We start from the raw sequence: 20,010 nt of genomic DNA, 5'->3' as shown, positions 1-20,010 counted from the left end.
TGCTCATATAGTCACAAAGATATTTATCTCATTTACTGGTAAAAAATCAGGAAGAGTTTAAATGTGGGTGGGATGGTTATGGTACTGTAGATTTCATGTCATGAAAATATTAAATAAATGATAACAGCAGACTATGATATGAAATAGATTACAACTTTGTAAAAGAAATAATAAATTCTTAGAGAATAAAAGGGAAGAATAAAGCCGAATGCTACAGTGTTACCTCCTAGGCAGAAACATGGATATTATTTTTTGTTGTCTCCAATGAACACAAATTATTCCATCCCTTCCTCTTGCCTCAAGTTAAGAAAGAACAAAGGAGAAAATCCACACCTTACTATTAATAGCCACTATCAGCTTGTCTGCTCTTACATATGGGACAAGAATTTCAGCTATCAATTTCCTGCTACATGATCCTACTCCAAGGCCACAGGTAACTCTCCAGAGAAGGCTGTCTGGATCAGAGATTATCTTTCCACATGAGAGGGAGACATTCAGTGTCTCTGGACTGACCTTGTAATATAGAAATCAAATCCCATGAATGGTGGGGTCGCACACAGTCGGACACAACTGAAGAGACTTAGCAGCAGCAGTGAGAGAAAGGCAGAGGTAAGAGGCAGAGATAGGGCATGGCTAGATTTCTGATGCATTTTCAGTAGCCTGTTCCAGTCTTCTTGTAAGTCCTGTTGAACATCTGCCCTTAGGTTCTACAAGATAATGCCTTCTTATACTCTTTTAAAACATCTATCTCCCTTCTATGCTAACGCCCTTTTCAATCACTTCCAATCAGAATTCTGATACACTAGAGTCCAATGAAGTGGAGAAAAAAACAAACCTATAAATGGTTTTCAAACTTGGAAAACCTCAAACTTTCACATGAAAGAAATGCAAATCAAGATTATGGGACACATGCTCATTATTAGAGTAACGCAAATCAAAACTACAATGAGATATCACCTCACACTGGCAGAATGGCTATCCTCTAAACATTTACAAACAAGAAATGCTGGAGAGGGTCTGGAGAGAAGGGAACCCTCCGACACTGTTGGCGGAAATGTAAACTGGTACAGTATAGAGGTTCCTTAAAAAATTAAAAATAGAGCTACTATATGACCCTGCAATCCCACTCCTGGGCATATATCCAGAGAAAAACATGATCTGAAAGAATACATCCAACCCAATGTTCATTATATAGTAACTAATTATTAGACGAGAGTAGTAGGAAGTATTATAAGAAATAACAATTAACAACACTGTTTATCGACTATACCCCAATACAAAATATAGTTTAAAGTTTGAGCAAAAAAAATTATGGGGTACAAATTTTCACTTTTCCAGAGTAGCAAAAATTTATAAAAACTATTACAATACTGTGTAAGGAAAGGAGTGAAGAAATAGGGATTTTCATATTTTTGGAAAAGTATAAATTGGAAGTCAATTTTTACAATATCTTGGCAAAGTTTTAAAAATGCACCTATTTTATGACTTAGTGATTTCACTTCTAGTAATTTATGCTGTAATTTATCAGACATATGTATAAGAGTATTCACTGAGCACTGTTTGCAATGAAAAAAAATCTAGAAACAACTTAAATGTACATCATTAAGAGAGGGATTAAATAATTTATAGTATCCATAAGTGTGATACTATACAACTCTTAAAAAAGAGTGAATTTGAAATTTTCCATAATGAAGAGCTAAAAAAAAAAAAAAAAAGGAATAAAGACGTATATGTGCTGATATAGAAGAAACTCCAAGATATTTTTAGGAGGTAAAAATAAGATATACTACCATCTATATAAAGAATAGTAGGGACACATGTACACACAGAGACAGACACACACACACTTCTGTATACAAAGAATATTTTTAAAAAGAGTGAAAAAAACTGGTAATCCTTTGGGGATGAAAGGGTTATATATATATACTGATATATCAAGGGTCAGGTAGAGGGAGACTCTGACATTACACAGTACTGTAATATAAAAATGCATTCAAAATAACAATGAACTAACACGTATAAAAATGGTAGACCATGAATCCAATATAGCAGATTATCACTTAAGAAAAACAAACAGAAACTCAGAACATTGAATTCTAAAATATTATTTCTTTAAAAAAAACTTAACCTTGGTCTTCTCGTTGATTTATTCAATAAGAACTTGAACCCTGTCCTCATTATGGCAATAGGTTCCTATTTTCATTATATAGTAACTGCTTATTAGACAAGAGTAGTAGGAAATATTAGAAGAAACAAGTACTAAATTAACCAATTCCAAACTCAAAATGATGAACTTATTAGATCATAGCTATCTCTATTGTTTAATGGAGTGTTGCAGATTTTTTCTGTAGATATGAACAATTTATACTTAAACCACTTGATAGCAAGCATTTATGTCTCTCAAACTTTATCTCCTATTCTGTAAAAGTATAGTGCAAATTTTAACTGTATTTTGATTATTCATGAAACTAGCAATAATTTTTATTAAGCATTTTTGTGTCCAACACTAGGCTATGCCTTTTTCACACAGTAGTTCTAATCCTCACAACAATCCTACAGGGTAGATGGTATTATGCTTAGTTTACAGATGAGGAAGCTGACACATAGAGAAGTTAAGGTGCTTTGCCCAATGTCACAGAATTAACTAGTTATGCAGAGGTAGGTTGCAGCTCAGGTCTCCCTGATTCTGAAGCCAGTGCCCTTAACACGCCATGAAGCTTGCACTAGGTGTTCACTAAAAACGTGCTATACCTTAGTATAGGAATTTAAAGTTGCATGACATATATTAATAAAAACAGCTATTCTCAAGCTTTTTACTTCTGTGATAGATCGCCACTACTTTTTCTTTATGGACCCAGGGTTTACGACTGGCAATACTGATTAGCAAAGCTTTTATGGTCTTATGTTCTATGTCCTCTTTCTAGAAAACTGCCATCACACTCTTTTTTTCGTTTTTAAATTTTTTTCACACTCTGTTTTTAATACAGTGTATCTTGGGGTTTTCTCTGTCATTTAAGAGACACATGGGTATATACAGGTATCACTGTCCAGTATGGCTTGAGCTCTGGAGAATACTTGGCACACAATAAACACTAAAGAAATATCGGATGCTGTGAGAGTATAACCTAACTATACAGTGGTGGGTTTGGACTGTCATCTCCCTAATCAACAGCTAATCTTTATATCACTAATGGTACAACAACCAGTTATGCTGTCTTTCTCCTAATGTGATGCAATGTGATACATGCATTACCTAGAATGAATTCTAGCAAAAAAGTATTTAACTATTCACCATTGAGCTGAAGCTAACTTTCAGTTTCCAGGAAACAGCTAAATGCAGCTAAGTGATATCACAAGGAAGTGACCAGACTAATACACATCATGGAGTATTTTTCTGGACAACTTGCCCATGAACAAGTAAGATTCATGAAAAACTGCTTTGGAATAAGAGACTTCATGGAAATAAACAGATGCAATGAACCTGTACTAGTCCTGGACTGGATTCAAGTTAATTAAAGAACAGCCTGGAAAAGACTAGGGAAACATGAATATGGACTGGATATTAAATATTATGAAAGAATTATTTTTAACTGTGAGATTTATTTTGGCTATGTTATTGTTTTAAAGATGCATCTTCAAATATATATATATGTGTAACTATACATATTATTTTTTTAAAAAAACATTAGCTGAATGATGGAATAAATGAATGAAAAAGCCTGGGGTGGAGATATAGTTTTCATAGTCAATAGTAAGCATGTTAATCAAAACCATGAGAATAGATGTGATCATCTACGAAACTATCAAGGCAAGACGAGATGTGAACCAAGAGAATATCAACATTTCAAACAATAGACAAAGCACTATCAAACTGAAAAAGAGTACTGAAGAAGAGGACCATGAGGGAAATGGTACTCCTGAAGCTATCAGAAGAGAGTTTCAAGAAGGATTTAAGCAATTAAAAATGTCAAATCTGAAAGAGAGATCAAGGTGAATAAAGACTGAAAAGAGGCTAACAAAGAACAAATAGATGACCTGACTGAGAGGAGTTTCAGTAGAGTGACTGGAGAAGTCAGAATGAGCTGTAGTTGAAGAGGTGGAGATGTCACTTCTCTTACAAAGAAGTTTGTAGTTTCTCAGAAAGATGAGAACCTCTACAAAGAATACATATTGTTCAGATAAGGAAATTCCTAGTGATTAGTACTAAATGTAGTAACAGATAAGTGGAGGACAGAATATAAAGGACAGGTGATAGCAGAGTTCTACAATAAAGCATTCCTTTTTAGAGTTCTTACGTAATTCATAAAATATAAAATTTATATAAAATAATTATCTGCTATTATAATAGTCTGAAAATTCAATATAACTACAGCTTTATTTTTTTTCTGCTAGTCTCCTAGAGAAAAGTGGTATCATAATCTTATATATATACAGATGTGTTTCACTGTATGAAATGGATTGGTTCCCTTAAAAATATGATGTAAAACTGTATTTTTGTAAATTGAATAACTAAGAAAATCAGAAAATTCTCTAATTATAATCTGATTCTAATTACCTTTAGGCTGCACTCTGATTTCATTCTGGTCATATCTTTATAAGTAATTTTAATATAAATAATTTTGATTCTACAGCACATATTCTTTGGTCTCTATTCTAATCCTATTCCAAGTACTGGAAGGTATTGGGTATAGGTACTATTAACCATGTTTGACCCCAAATCATTCTGTCTGCCACAGGGGATTCTGTTTGGAAAAATATACGACTCTCCCCTTGGAGAGATACAGTTTGTCCAGAAAAGTTCTGGAACAGCCCCAAAGCTGTTTAGTTTTCCTAATTAATAAATTTAAGAACTCTGGTCTTACATTCTTAAGCTCAGCTGAAGTCTCTTAACAGTCCTAAAAACAACTTTTAAAAAATCAGTATATTTTATAGAATAAAATTAATAGTTTTTTGTTCTTTGTTAAAAGACTAGGAGTAAAATATTTTATATTTATTTCTTATAAAACAATTACTTTTAACTAAAGTCAAGTGACTTTGAAGAAAAAATGCACTCTAAACCTAATATACAAAGAAATATTACATTAATTTTTGTAATAATAGTTACTCAATGTTGTATCTCATTTGTAAAAATGTTCAGACTGTCAAGTACTGGAAGTTTTCTTAAAGTGAGTCATACTAACACTACACTATAGCCATAATTCTTAAAGCACTTCCTATGTACCACCTTCTATGCTGAGTACCTTAAGACTATTGCATTTAATAATTTCAACAGCAAAACCTGTGAAATAAGCACTGTTTATCATAAATCTCATTTTACTTATGAGGAAACAGATCAAATCTTGTTATATCCAAACTAGTGTAGATTTTAAAGACAGGTCATAATATGCTGAATTATAATTAAAAACATGAGATCTCACAACATGCTGAATTTTAATCACATTCCAAAACACGGGAATAATTTTGATAATCAAAATTAATGCTAAAAATATGGTTTAAGAGCTATGCTATAATAGATTTATAGGCAAAATGAAGATAGTATGGGAAAATAAATACCAGTTGCACAACAATGTGAATATGTTTAGCACTATTTAACAATAAAAAACGGTTAGGATGGCAAATTTTATATTATGTATTTTATATCACACACACCAAAAGTCAGCTCTATTAGAAAAATATTTAAGATTCTTTACTATGTCTCACAACAGCCGATTTTTGCTTATTCACAGTAAAATCTTTAATACTGTTCCTTCCATTCTTAAGGCACAGAGATTATTTTTCTATAGTTTATGAATTAAAATCTACAGGTGTTTTAAATGGGTCTTCCCTGATAGCTCAGTTGGTAAACAATCCTCCTGCAATGCAGGAGACCCCGGTTTGATTCCTGGGTTGGGAAGACCCCCTGGAGAAGGGATAGGTGACCCACTCCAGTATTCTCAGGCTTCCCTTGTGGCCCAGCTGTAAAGAATCCTGCTGCAATGTGGGAGACCTGGGTTTGATCCCTGGGTTGGGAAGATCCCCTGGAGGAGGGCATGGTAACTCACTCCTGTATTCTGGCCTGGAGAATTTCATGGGCTGTATAGTACATGGAGTTGCAAAGAGTTGGACACAATTGAGTGACTTTCATTTTCAAATAATTTTAAATATAATAACTGCAGCAATGAGAAAAGATCTGAAACCTTGATTTTACATCTGAGAATTCCCTCAATGTATATCAACTTACTTACTTGATCTCTATATTTCATGTTGTCTATTAGGAAAAAGGTTAGTCTGTGAATACACAAATTGTTTTTTATAAGTAGAGGCAGTCCAACAAACTCTAACACAGTCTTTAGTTACTTAACTTCCAAAGATCTTTTGGGAAAACGTAGAATAAATTTGGTACCCTATAAAGGTTAAGAAAAATTAACCTTTTTAAGACAGGTTAAGAAGATATAGGCTGAAACATGCTAGCTCCAAAGACCCTTTGCAATACCGTCTTATAGCTCAGAACAACAATAACGAAAAGTGCTACTGTTGAATCTAGTCTTCATTGGGAGAAATTCTAATGAGTTATAATCCAAAACAAATCTCAAATTACATAAAACCACATGTAGATGATACATATAAATGACTACATGGAGATTACACTCAGGAAGCTTTAAAATATTTTAAAAAAACAAAAACTTTTGCTAATTATGTTGTAGTTAATACACATCAGTCTTACCTGCGTGGCCTAGTCCTTGGAGACATCATTTCATTCCCAAGTATGTGGTACCGTCTTGCTTCATGCAACAATTGATAGCACTCAGGAGAATTCTGGATCAACTGGTCCACCTCAACTGTTTGAACAAAGTAGTTGGGATGCAACAGAGGGAGTCTCACATGAGTCAGGAGCTCATGTAACAGTGGTCTTCTCAGATCAACAGCGCGATAGACCCAACGCATGACGGCTTCAAAAACCATCTCCTCCTTGCCAATAACTAGTTCATCACTACAAATATAATCAATCAGTTCATCTTTGTCAAGTTCAAGAAATTCTTCATGCTGGGACACATCCTCAAAAGTCTGTAATGCAAAATTCTTGCATTTTGTAAAGAGTGTTTTGAGGGAATGGGTATCAGCAAAGCGCTGGATTCCTAAGCAATTACAAGGATCAAGTTGCTCCTCCAAGAACTTGGCACATGCATCACGGAGAACACTAATCTGAAAAAGGCTTGATGTTTCAAAGAGATATTGTACATTCTCTGTAGTGATCTTCACTTTTCCAGTATAAACATACTGTAAAAAACATTCCATAGCTTCAGCTAAAATACCATTGATCTCAACCAACATTTCTCGGCTTTCCCTGTGGTCATTACAGAACATAGCTCTGAAGTAGCTACTGCAGGCTGAGAGAACAGCTCTATGGCAAGGAAATTCTTTTCCTTCCACACAAATGATAACATCTGTGAATAAACGACTATCTCGAAATTCATTAAATATCTGGAGGATGTTTTCAGCATGGGATGATCCTGAAGAGAAGTCAAAAAACTCACGGCCTGTCAGAGATTTAGGGTCCATTTCAAAAACTTTACGCTTTGTTGCTGGTGAATCACGCACCCCGAGATCCTCTCTGTTTAGTCTTCGTCCCAATATTAGTACCATTGTTACATCAGTTGACTATATAATTGTTGAGAAATAACTGTTACAGATTTTCTTTATGTGGCTAAAAGTAAAAAAATTAAAACATTTCAGTATGTAAAAAGTTTTAGTACTCCAATTACATAATTTCATTTTGATGTAAACACAATAAAATTACATTATTTCATACAGGGTATAGAGCACTATCTCATTTTGATAAAGATTGATAAAAATTTATACAATGAAAACATTAGGGGCAATTTGCAATAGTACTCCTTAAACCCCCTAGTTGAAAGGATACTACATACTTTGTGAATTACTAATATATTACCTTCTGTTTCCCTTTTACAAACTGGGTTTCATCTACTGAAGGTAGAGCTATGTCAGAACGCTGTATGACACAGAACTTGACTGAATTCAAATCTTAATATAAATACTTATTATTTTAATATAGTGCTGCTACAGAAAAATTCATCTGTATCTATCAATGGCCTTTAAGAATATGTATGCTGTTTGACCATTAAGTCCCTTTCTAGCAATCTATCGTAAGGAAATAATCAAGATTATATGGGAAGAGTTACCTAAAGATGTTCAATGCTGTATTAATAGAAAATACTTGTATCAGTGCATCTAGGCATAGAAAAAAGGAGATACATATATTTAAATGCTACGTGATATATCTTCTGTCTTTATTTCCCCCAAATTCGCACTACAATGATATAGTACCGTATTTTCTTAAATATATGTTATTTATCCCCTCCTCCCTTTCCCTAATAAGAAACAACCTCAAGTCTGCCTCAGAAATGCTATGAATAGGTAACTGATGGGTTGAGGCACTGGACTACAGCTATCAATTGGCTTAAATTTTTATTTTTAAGGAGGTTCCTTTTACTCTTTTCACTTCTCAGTAAGTTGCCATGTGATCCAAAATGTACTTGTAATTGGTTTCTGCCTGCAAACATTTTTGTTTTCTCAAACTTTAAATTAAATTATGTTCAGAATGCAAAACAACATACTGCAAGTACTAAGAATTTCCCTTTTGGCTAAAACGGACAAGAAAGAAACATAAATGAAAAGATGCTCTGCTTTCTGTATCCAATAATTTTACTGTATCTTGTATTCATTATTTGGTATCTTATAGTATGTGTATCTGATAAGTTTGGGAATAGCATATTGAGTGAGTAGTATTAATAAAAGTCTTAAAATTTTATATGAGTTAAAGGTCTTTTATGTTATTTTCAGCTTCTTAATTCCCATGCCTATTTCCCTTGATAGATGACTGCCAAGAGGTCTTCCACTGCTTTACCAGAAAACACGAACAGCTATAAAATCACTCATTATTAAAGCATTCAACAGCAACAAGACATCTGTCTACTGCTTTGTATGGAAAAGAGACTATCTCATAGATCTGGGCTGTTTCCTTTCAAGCAACTTTTTCCTGGCTTTTTGGGCAGCCTCACTTTCTCTAGACTTTCTGAGAACTTTTCCATGAACTAGTCCACAACACCATAAAATATAAACTCTTTGTATGATGACAGACTAAACGATTTACACAAGAATGTCTTAGGAATATGGGACATTTCAGAGCATCTTTTTGGCTTCCAGGTGTAATTCAGTAGATTTCATTTTCCCGTTTTACACAAAGTATTTTAACTAGTAAAGACAAGTTTAATCACATTTCAAAATACAGTATCTAGTATAGGTTTAAGATTTATCGTAAGTGAACTAATATATAAACAAAGTGAAAGTGAAGTCGCTCAATCGCGTCCGACTCTTTGCGACCCCATGGACTGTAGCCTACCAGGCTCCTCTGTCCATGGGATTTTCCAGGCAATAGTCCTGGAGTGGATTGCCACTAAACATAAAATTGACTGAGTTCTTTTAAAAAATTAGCAGATATCAAAGCATTGTTATTCCCATCACTAAAAGGTAGCAAATAAGTAGGCATCTCTGGACAAAACAAGAGGAAAACACTTGTCCCAAAGAAATGTAATGATGGAAAATAATACCTACATAATTTAGTGGATGCAAGGGTGACTGGAGTCTCAATGACTGACTGCCAAAGTCACACAATTTGCCTAGAAAAGCTAGTATCCTTTTCTTTCTCTCCCTCATCTTCTTCAGGAGCTTTACTCCTAGAGCTACACTCTCACTTGAAAGGAAGATTTTTAAGATAGATTCTTCTGGTTAAGGGTATTCTAGAGTTTACTTCCAACTGTAGAACTCATAAATGTTGTAGACCTAGTTTTAAATTGTTAGGTAGATTTAAAAACTACATGGTTTTGGCCTATGTTCCAGAAAAATGAATGGAGATAACTTATTTCAGTGTCCCTGGGACTGGCGAAACTGTAGAAGGGAGACTGAGGAGATCTGTAAGGGTTAGAAAGGAGTGTGTCGATAGTTTATTTGGTAACAGAAATGACTGTGATGCTGTCTTCCTATATGATCTTGTTCCCTGTTACTCAGGTGGTCTAAGTGACCTCTGGTTAAAGGAAAATGATTTATATTTCCTAATAACGATGCTAAGAGTTTATAAACATTATAAATATAATACCTTTCCAGCATTTGCTTGATCAAAGCCCCAGTTTTTCCACACCTAAAATAAATGGAGAACAGCAACATATAAGTCAGATAGTAATTACTTCATGTACAATTGGCATTATTTACTAATACATTGAAAAAAGGTTTTAATAGATTTCAATTTGTGACTAGAAGTTAACTTCTGCATAAAAAACCAATCCTGATTAACAATTCCTTACAGTGAATTAAAAATTTTACTCTATACCTAAAACAGTTTCCTTATTTATCCAATTCCTTTCTTGACAATTTTATCCTGCAGTAAGGTTTCTTGAATGAAAGATGAGTAAACAATGGTGGAGTTGAGATGATGAAACATTCCTATGGTAACTCTGCATTGGATATTTGAAGAATGTCTGATAATAAAGTTTCACTTGAATCTGCAGTCATTAAATAATTCTGAGTTGGTTTATCAATATTACTCAAGGCAAACAGTTCAGTCATTGTATTTTATGTACCTATGAAATCAATAAGAAAATCTCAAGTATTTTGGGAAATTCAGGAAAAAACATTTCAGTTTTTAATTGTTATCTAGATTATCCATACAGAATCATTATGCTTATCAAATAATTACATCTTTTAATATATAAATGTATATTTCTTCTGTTTCTTTATCTTATGGACCCTAGTACCTGTAGAAATCAACCAATTCAGCACAACTCTGTGTGCGTATGTTGGAAAGAGAGGAATGCTTCTGAGAAAATACTGGAACCTTGAACAGTGCACAGAATACCAACAGTATTTAACTACAAGTACTTCTGGTTTCTGGCCTAGATATTTATAAATAGAACTCATAAATTCTTAACAAGTTTAGGCAAATTCAAATGTTGATCTCAAAAACCAAGATACAAACTACTGATTTCTGCATGTATTAAAAAACACACATCTCCATACCTGGATTAAGCTTTGACTGTGAGGTGAATGTTACCTTGTTTCCTTATTTGTAGAAGTCAGTCTAACTTGTGTGTACTTTGGTAAAGAATATGTCAACTTGGTCAAAATAGGGGATTGTTAAATCTGAAAACAATAAAATCCTGAGCCTACTCAAGTCAATTCAAGAAACAATTCTAGAGAGCCTACCCCTCTGTCTGGCACTGGGGTGGTGAATATCGGATTCAGATCCAATTTTAGATGCTGTGGAGTAGGCTAAGATTAGAATCTAACAAGAACTCAAAGATTGATACTAAAATAGATTTAAATTCTCAATGTTTCTCTTGCAGAAAACAAATTGTTTCTGCTAGAGTGCAAACTGGAATAGATTCTCTCATGCCTGATCTAGTCTAGAATTATACCTTAAGGAACGGATCAGATCAGATCAGATCAGTCGCTCAGTTGTGTCCGACTCTTTGCGACCCCATGAATCGCAGCACGCCAGGCCTCCCTGTCCATCACCAACTCCCGGAGTTCACTCAGACTCACGTCCATCGAGTCAGTCATGCCATCCAGCCATCTCATCCTCTGTTGTCCCCTTCTCCTCCTGCCCCCAATCCCTCCCAGCATCAGAGTCTTTTCCAATGAGTCAACTCTTCGCATGAGGTGGCCAAAGTACTGGAGTTTCAGCTAGAAGGGCAAGGCAATTCACCTGGGCATTTTCTGGAGGGTTTTTAGGTAATACTTACCAACCTAATAGTTAAGGCCAGGGGACAGGGGAGGTCAGTGTACAAAGTCCAAAGGAGATATATAGTATCAGAACTGATCTTAAAATGTAGTTGTACTGCAATCAAGTTTATTTTTCCTTTAGAATACAGGAACCCTATACAAAGAAAGAAGTTACTATCAGCCTTAAAATCGAATGGATTAGTAAGGGGCTTACAATGACTAATAAATTCCAGATGGCAAAGGAAACCAACAGTTTTGACTAACATGGTCCAACAACCTGTGGTAATGAACTGCCACTAGCTACATGCTATGCTCCACACTACTCCCATTTTCTCAAACTGAACTCTAAGTGAAGACTAACACAGCAGAGACAGCAAAAAGACTAATGAATAAAAGGTTTATCTTTAAAGATAAACAGTAGCTCAACAGAAGGAAAGCCAGAAAATACTGTAACATAGATATTCGTTATTTAAAAATTACTAGAAAACCATATTTAACATTGAACTATCTGAAACCAAGAAGTTTTTTCACCCCATTTTCTAAAACGCTGATTTATTTGAACCATTCCATTTAACGGCCACTTTAAATTTATACTCTTAAACTTTCAACTTAAAACTTTACTCTTGGAGTAGTGGTTCCCGAAACAAATTTTACAAATGCAATATTTAAAGTCCAGTCTTCAAGGTGTTATTTTCAACATTTCTATTTTTCTTCTGAAACCACCAATAACCTATTTACACCCATACAATACCAGAAACCAACAAAAGCTTTACATTTCTTTGTCTAGAATGATACCAAGTTATTATTCCTTGTTTACATGAACCTCAAATAGTCAATATATTATTACTTTAATGAGAGAAAGAGAAATAAAAGATATCCAATGATGAAAAATTTAGGAGTGCTTAAATAGTGTGTCAGACTAAACAATTATGGTTCTATAACTGAAAAAAGAATACTGTCTTCTCTCATATCATAGAACAAAAAAATTGAATTTCTCCATTCAGTTTTTCTCCCTTGTTTTAAAACTTTTGGCTATTAATATTCCCAAACCCCAAAGGAAGAAAAAAATTGTTTATCAGACATCATACATGGTTTAAAGCTATCCTACCAAACCTACTTGTCATGTAAGCTTAAATGTCTTTGGTTTTATCTTGCTAGAAACGTGCTTCCTTTAGGTATTTAATGCATTGTTTTATTTTAAAATCTTAAGACCTATAGATATATAATATAGTTATGTTTTCTTTTAGCAAAAATATTTTTGGTTCTATTAGAATTAATTAAATCTACAAGGACACCATCCGGTACTCTGTCACTCGAACAAGTTTGAGATCCAATTTTTTACTACATGGCTGCTCTATGTACAAAAGCACTTCTAAGTCAGTGATTTTTATCTACCTTGTGGTAACACAAATGATTTGCAGAAGTATGTTTTAGAAAGCACTGAGTAAAGAGCAAAGCCTAATGACTCTTAAGTTATCAATTTAGTACTTTAACATGTGCCAAATGCTAAAAAATGGTAGCCCTTAGGTGATAAATTTAGGCAGAGTGACAAACTTTTTTTAAAAAAAATCTAGGCGATGGCACCCCACTCCAGTACTCTTGCCTGGAAAATCCCATGGACGGAGGAGCCTGGTAGGCTGCAGTCCATGGGGTCGTGAAGAGTTGGACACGACTGAGCGACTTCCCTTTCACTTTCATGCATTGGAGAAGGAGATGGCAACCCACTCCAGTGTTCTTGCCTGGAGAATCCCAGGGATGGGGGAGCCTGGTGGGCTGCCTTCTATGGGGTCACACAGAGTCGGACACGACTGAAGTGACTTAGTAGCAGCAGCAGCTTAGCTAGCATTCTTAACAGGAGAAAGAATAAAGGTTTCAAATTGTCAACAATTGTCAAGTGGCCATATACTGTTTTAGTCAAAACAGAATCATATAAAATATATATGCTTATATATTTCATATACTTATGAGGATATACTAGAATATTTTATTTACATTTTTATACAGTTCACACCTAAATATTTACTGAAAAAGGATGTCCCAAATTCCTAGGTAAGAAAAAAGTATATACAAAAATAACTGCAGTCCCTCATTTAATAAATAGTATTTTTTGTTTTTCACAGGCTTGACCTTTGGGTTTTAAGTAAATGGCAAAAAAAACAAGGAAGCTAAAACAATGTTTTTGAAAAGGCATTAAGTAGTTTTAGCAACTTGGACAAAAGCCAAGAAAGTTTAAATTAAAGCTGATAGTAAGCTCCAACTCAGAATATTATTTCTTCTTCCTGTTTAGAGACTAAGTCACAGGCTTTGTCTGGATAAGAAGGCTTATGAGTGGTGGTTTTATTTTTTATAAAGGTTAGAGGTTTCCATCTTGTACTTATTTAGAAATGTTAAATGCCTTCAATGCACAAGCGATGAGGCAGTTCAGGATCACAGAGGCTGCTCCTTTTGGTGTAGTCATTCCAACTTGAATTTTAAAAATAAATTAAGAAAGCATAACCAACGAGAACTATTCAAATGCAATTCTTTCTTCACCCAAGGAACTCAATCTACCTTCTACAGAAATGTACTTTCTTGGGTGAATTCCTACAGATTTATAGGGAAAAAAAAAATCTGATAAAACCCTAGTATCCTATTAAATCAGATTAGGAAAACCACATCTTCAATACACTGTGGCTAAAACAGTTGTTTTTATAGATTTTATAACTGTCATCATAGAAGAGTGAGCTATGATGTTTGTTTCCACGAACAACTCATCTAAACCCGGGTACAGAATTCACTTTCTGGAGGGGGTGGAGGGAGGATATTATCAAGGTATCTTTTTTTCCAATTTTAAACTTTTTATTTTGTATTGGGGTACAGCCGATTGACAAAAAGTTGTGGTAGTTTCAGGTGAACAGAGAAAGGACTCAGCCATACAAAGCTATCTTTAAAAAAAAACAGAATTCTAATTTCACATTTTAGGTGACAGGAGGCAGATTTTTAATCTATTTCCCGTACTTAACAAAAACCAACCTCGCTAGTGGGCCTAAACGGTCTTAGCTGCAAATACTAAGACACGATTTTTAAAAAGCTATTCAAGAGAGCAAATGATTAATCATTAAACTCCACTAAAATTAACTGAGAAAGAGTCAATCTGCCTTAGGAGTTGACTGTGAGGCACTCTAAAAAGTGGTGTTAGGGTGCTGTGAAAGTCGCTCAGCCGTACTGGACTCTGCGACCCCATGGACTGTAGCCTGCCAGGCCTCAGGCCAGAATACTGGAGTGGACAGCCGGTCCCTTCTCCAGGGGATCTTCCCAACCCAAGGATCGAATCCAGGTCTCCCGCGTTGCAGCCGGATTCCTTACGGTCTGAGCCACCAGGGAAGCGCTATTACAGAACAGGGAAACACTAATTCGCCTGAGGGCTCTTTCCACCATCTGGGCGGACTAGGGGACCGAGTTAAAGAAGGTTAATTATCTGGTCCTCCGCGGGCCCCAGAACTGCCTACAAGCTCAGACAGAAGCCGTGGCGGCCACCCAACGATGGCGGGGCAGCTGGTCCTCGCGCCGGTAGGCTCGGGCGCGGAAGCGCGCGCCGCCGGCAGCTGCGCTCTGGCCTCAGCTGCAGAAGAGGCAAGCGCGCGCTCCCGCGTGTCCTCCAGATCACCTTCAGCGGGGCGGGTAATAACAGCCTGGGTACGTCCACCCAGCGACAAGACACCCGCCAATAAACACACAGAAGACGCCCCGTCGTCCCGCCCTCAAGCACCCGCAGGGCCCCAATCCTCGCGGCCTTAACAGTCTTTGCCCCGAGAGTCCAGAGCCTGGGGGCGGGGCCGTTAGGAACTAAATTAAGAAACCCAAGCCTGGAGTGGTGGGAAGGAGGCGAGGTTAGGCGGGGACTCCCGTCAGCAGCTCCCCCGCTCCCCCGCCCGCCTCGGCTCCCGCGGGGCTGTAGTTCCAGGGCCCGGATCCCGGCGCGGGCCCCGCGGCAAGCAGCGGTAAACAAAGGCTCCCGGGCGGTGGGGGCGGGGGTAACGGTCAGGCGACGGCGCCGAGCACGTTTCGCAACCGCTTTAAAAGGACTTCTCTGGCCCCCAGCCCTGGGACCCACCTTGACCCCGTCAGTCCTCCCAGTCTGGAACAAACTGTCGCCCCCACCAAACGCGAAGGCTTGATTTCTGACTCTGCATTCTCAGCGCTTCCTTCGGTTAAAGAAGAGCAGCGCTCCGTTCGAAGCCCATCCACAACATGCGAGACCCCTCTCCCCCGGCCCTGTTCTCCAGCTGCCCCTAATCCCGCAGGCGGCGGGGTGACTGACCCGCACCTGCTAGCCCCCGCCCCAGAGGCCATGCCCCTCCCAACCCGCCCCCCGGCGGGCGCGCCAGCAGCGTCGCGGTTCCGGGGCGGTAATGCCAGCCTTTCAGTGCCCTTCCTTTCAGAGTGTCGTTACGGAACCGGGCCTGACGACCCCCAGGAGACTCCGAGAGACCCCCCCTCGCCGCAGACAAGGGCCCTGCAGTCCCAGCTGCGATCTCTCCTCAGACCCTCCTTCTCTGGCTTCGAGAGGCCGGCGGCCGTTGGCTTCCCTCCTGCAGACACCCCCGTAGGCATGACCTGGGCCGCCCCTCCGCCCCCGGCTCTGGCCGGTTCCTCGTCTTTCGGTCAGTCCCGGATCTGTCATCCCCGGGTACCTCTCGGCGAAGGCTGGAAGAAGCCAGCAGCAGTGGCCAACAGCGGCGGCCCCCGCTGTCCCTGAGCAGCCGGCGGCGCAGCACTCTATCCAACGCCGGCGTCTCTTGAAGCCACCAGCCCTTCCACAGCTCACAACAAAGGAAACATGTGACCGCCCGGGCCAAAACACTAAGCGTCACGCACCTCTGGCCAATCCGAAGGGGCGCCCCCGTCCCGGGGCACCCTGGGAGCTGTAGTCCCCATTCCGAGGGTGGCCGCTCTGCCGCTGGGATTTCCCACTATAGTTCGGGTGTCGGGTGCGAGGCTTAACAAGATCCGATCCAAGGGCTGCTGATTCAGAAGCAGTTTTAGGTAGATACCGGTTAAGGAAATACATACGTCTTAGGAGACTTGTGGGAAACTCAGTCAGGTGTTTATTGCTACGTCCCAAAGCAAAATCTCATAACCAAGAGTTTTCAGAACTCTAAATTTTGGGGGACTGGGCTCAGAGATCTTTTCATTTGACCCTTTGGTATACAATCGGGAAATATGAGGACCTGAGAAGTGAAAGGGACTAGAACCCTGGTAGCTAGACAGCGCAGGGAAACCAAATTTCTCTGTAAATCTGTTACTGGCACCTGTGTCATCCTGGGCTGTTGTTGTTTAGTAGCTAAGTTATGTCCAACTCTGCGACCGCATGGACTGCAGCATGCCAGCCTTTGTCCTCCACTATCTCCCCGGAGTTTGCTCAAATTCATGTCCATTGAGTTGGTGATGCTATCAAACCATCTTATCCTCTGCTGCCCTCTTCTCCTTTTGCCTTCAGTCTTTCAAGGCATAGGGTCTTTTCCAGTGAGTCCGCTCTTCCCAATAGGCGGTCAAAGTATTGGAGCTTCAGCATCAGTCCTTTCAATGAATATTCAGGATTGATTTCCTTTATGATTGGTTTGATCTCCTTGTTGTCCAAGGGACTCTCAGTAGTCTTCTCCAGCACCGCAATTTCAGCACCACCATCAAAAAACCTGATGCTGGGAAAAATTGAGGGCAGGAGGAGAAGGGAGCAACAGAGGATGAGATCGTTGGATTGCATCATTGACTCAATGGACATAAGTTTGAGCAAACTCTGGGAGATAGTGAAGGACAGGGAAGCCTGGCCTGCTGCAGTCCATGGGGGTCACAAAGAGCCAGGCACAACTGAGTGACTAAACAACAACAATAGCCTTCTTTATGCTCCAGTGCTCACGTTGTGTAGATGACTACTGGAAAAACCATAGCTTTGACTATACTGACCTTTGTTGGCAAAGATTACGTTTTTATTTTACACTCATGTGCAAATCAAAGTTATCACAAATCCCTGTTTTCTGAAGCAGGTGCTCCAAAAGACATTATTTTCTCTTTTTGTTTCCACTATTTTTTTCAAAGTTGAGTGTATCTCCAAATTTTGAAACATTTAACTAGTTTTTGGTTTCTGATATCAGAATTACAACTTCTCTTTCTCCCTAAGGGCTTCCCTGATGGCTCAGTTGGTAAAGAATCTGCCTGCAATTCAGGAGATACCAGTTTGATTCCTGTGTCGGGAAGATCCTCTGGAGAAGGGATAGGCTACCCACTCCAGTACTCTTGGGCTTCCCTTGCAGCTCAGATGGTCAAGAATCCTCCCGCAATGCGGGAGACCTGGGTTTGATCTCTGGGTTGGGAAGATCCCCTGGAGAAGGGAACAGCTACCCACTCCAGTATTCTGGCCTGGAGAATTCCATTGACTATAGTCCTTGGGGTCGCAAAGAGACAGACAGGACAAAGCAACTTTCACTTTCTTTCTCTTCCTTCTTTAGGAATACAGTCAAGACTTTGCGACTTTCACTTTCTTTCTCTTCTTTATGAATACAGTCAAGCCTTTATGAAATAAGAGGACATGCATGTTCCAGTGATTGGAGGTGTAAATACTGGTAATATAGAATCTGCCTCTTGAGAAATTTGTATGCAGGTCAGGAAGCAACAGTTAGAACTGGACATGGAACAACAGACTGGTTCCAAATAGGAAAAGGAGTACATCAAGGCTGTATATTGTCACCCTGTTTATTTAACTTATATGCAGAGTACATCATGAGAAACGCTGGACTGGAAGAAACACAAATTGGAATCAAGATTGCCAGGAGAAATATCAATAACCTCAGATATGCAGATGACACCACCCTTATGGCAGAAAGTGAAGAGGAACTCAAAAGCCTCTTGATGAAAGTGGAGAGTGAAAAAGTTGGCTTAAAGCTCAATATTCAGAAAACTAAGATCATGGCACCCGGTCCCACCACTTCATGGGAAATAGATGGGGAAACAGTGGAAACAGTGTCAGACTTTATTTTTCTGGGCTCCAAAATCACTACAGATGGTGACTGCAGCCATGAAATTAAAAGACGCTTACTCCTTAGAAGGAAAGTTATGACCAACCTAGATAGCATATTCAAAAGCAGAGACATTACTTTGCCAACAAAGGTTCGTCTAGTCAAGGCTATGGTTTTTCCAGTGGTCATGTATGGATGTGAGAGTTGGACTGTGAAGAAGGCTGAGCGCTGAAGAATTGATACTTTTGAACTGTGGTGTTGGAGAAGACTCTTGAGAGTCCATTGGACTGCAAGGAGATCCAACCAGTCCATTCTGAAGGAGATCAGCCCTGGGATTTCTTTGGAAGGAATGATGCTAAAGCTGAAACTCCAGTACTTTGGCCACCTCATGCAAAGAGTTGACTCATTGGAAAAGACTCTGATGCTGGGAGGGATTGGGGGCAGGAGGAGAAGGGGACGACAGAGGATGAGATGGCTGGATGGCATCGCTGACTTGATGGATGTGAGTCTGAGTGAACTCCAGGAGTTGGTGATGGACAGGGAGGCCTGGTGTGCTGTGATTCATGGGGTCGCAAAGAGTCGGACACGACTGAGCGACTGATCTGATCTGAGAAGGCTTGTGTCCAGGCCTTTTAAACATGATTTTTAGTCCTCTTTTCCATCTGTTATTAAAAATGAAATTACCTACCATTTATTGGGTTTCCTTCTAAGCTGCAAACAGAGTGCTAAGTACTTTGTATATATCCTTTAATCTTCATAATTACCCAGCAAGAGAGTGTTATCCCATTTTACAGGTGAAGAAGTTAAGCCATGGAGAGGATAAGGATTTAGCACTGGTCACTCAGTTGTTTTTTCAAAATTAAAATGTTTTAAAAATATGTATTTGATTGGATTGGGTCTTAGTTGCAGCACACAGGATCTTCACTGAGTCATGTGGGATCTTTCGTTATGGAGCATGGATTCTCTAGCTGTGTCACATGGGGTTATTTCTCTTTGGCCTGTGGGATCTTAGTTCCTCAACCAGAGATTGAACTTGCGTCCTCTGTACTGCAAGGCAAATTCTTAACCACTGAACCACCAAGGAAGTTCCCCCCATTTTTTTTAATTATTACTTTTTATTGGAGTTTGATTGGTTTACACTTTGCTGCACAGCAAAGTGAATCAGTTATATGTATACACATATCCCCTCTTTCTTGGATTTCCTTCCCATTTAGGTATTCACAGAGGACAGACTAGAGTTCCC

The 20,010-nt window shown here is 38.5% G+C and overlaps 1 protein-coding gene and 1 long non-coding RNA gene across 10 annotated transcripts in view; one reads left to right on the top strand and one right to left on the bottom strand.

The window, feature by feature from the left end:
• Positions 1–16,585, bottom strand: part of KLHL24 (kelch like family member 24) — a 37,517-nt gene extending 20,932 nt beyond the window's left edge. Inside the window, exons 1-4 of one of the 9 annotated variants that reach the window (XM_086396156.1) lie at positions 15,869–16,585; positions 11,796–11,929; positions 10,154–10,195; positions 6,704–7,684 (exon numbers count right to left, since the gene is read on the bottom strand). In XM_086396156.1, the coding sequence (XP_086252282.1) occupies positions 6,704–7,623 (920 nt within the window). In that variant the 5' untranslated portion in view covers positions 7,624–7,684; positions 10,154–10,195; positions 11,796–11,929; positions 15,869–16,585. Of the gene's footprint in view, positions 1–6,703; positions 7,685–10,153; positions 10,196–10,384; positions 11,930–15,868 lie in introns of all 9 variants that reach the window. The other 8 variants (XM_086396149.1, XM_086396194.1, XM_086396189.1 and 5 more) reach the window with 8 other exon arrangements.
• LOC147379627 (uncharacterized) lies at positions 15,441–19,645 on the top strand. The gene is made up of 2 exons (XR_015162352.1): positions 15,441–15,755; positions 18,261–19,645. It is a non-coding gene; the product is annotated as an uncharacterized LOC147379627 (long non-coding RNA).
• Positions 19,646–20,010: the final 365 nt, after the last annotated feature.

The sequence above is a fragment of the Bos grunniens genome, chromosome 1 (genome assembly GCF_055505025.1).
Source record: "Bos grunniens cultivar Pamir isolate PY7600 chromosome 1, Bosgru_T2T1.0, whole genome shotgun sequence".
NCBI lineage: Eukaryota > Metazoa > Chordata > Mammalia > Artiodactyla > Bovidae > Bos > Bos grunniens.
Note: the sequence above shows the minus strand (reverse complement) of the source record. Positions and strands in the feature narration are given on the sequence as shown.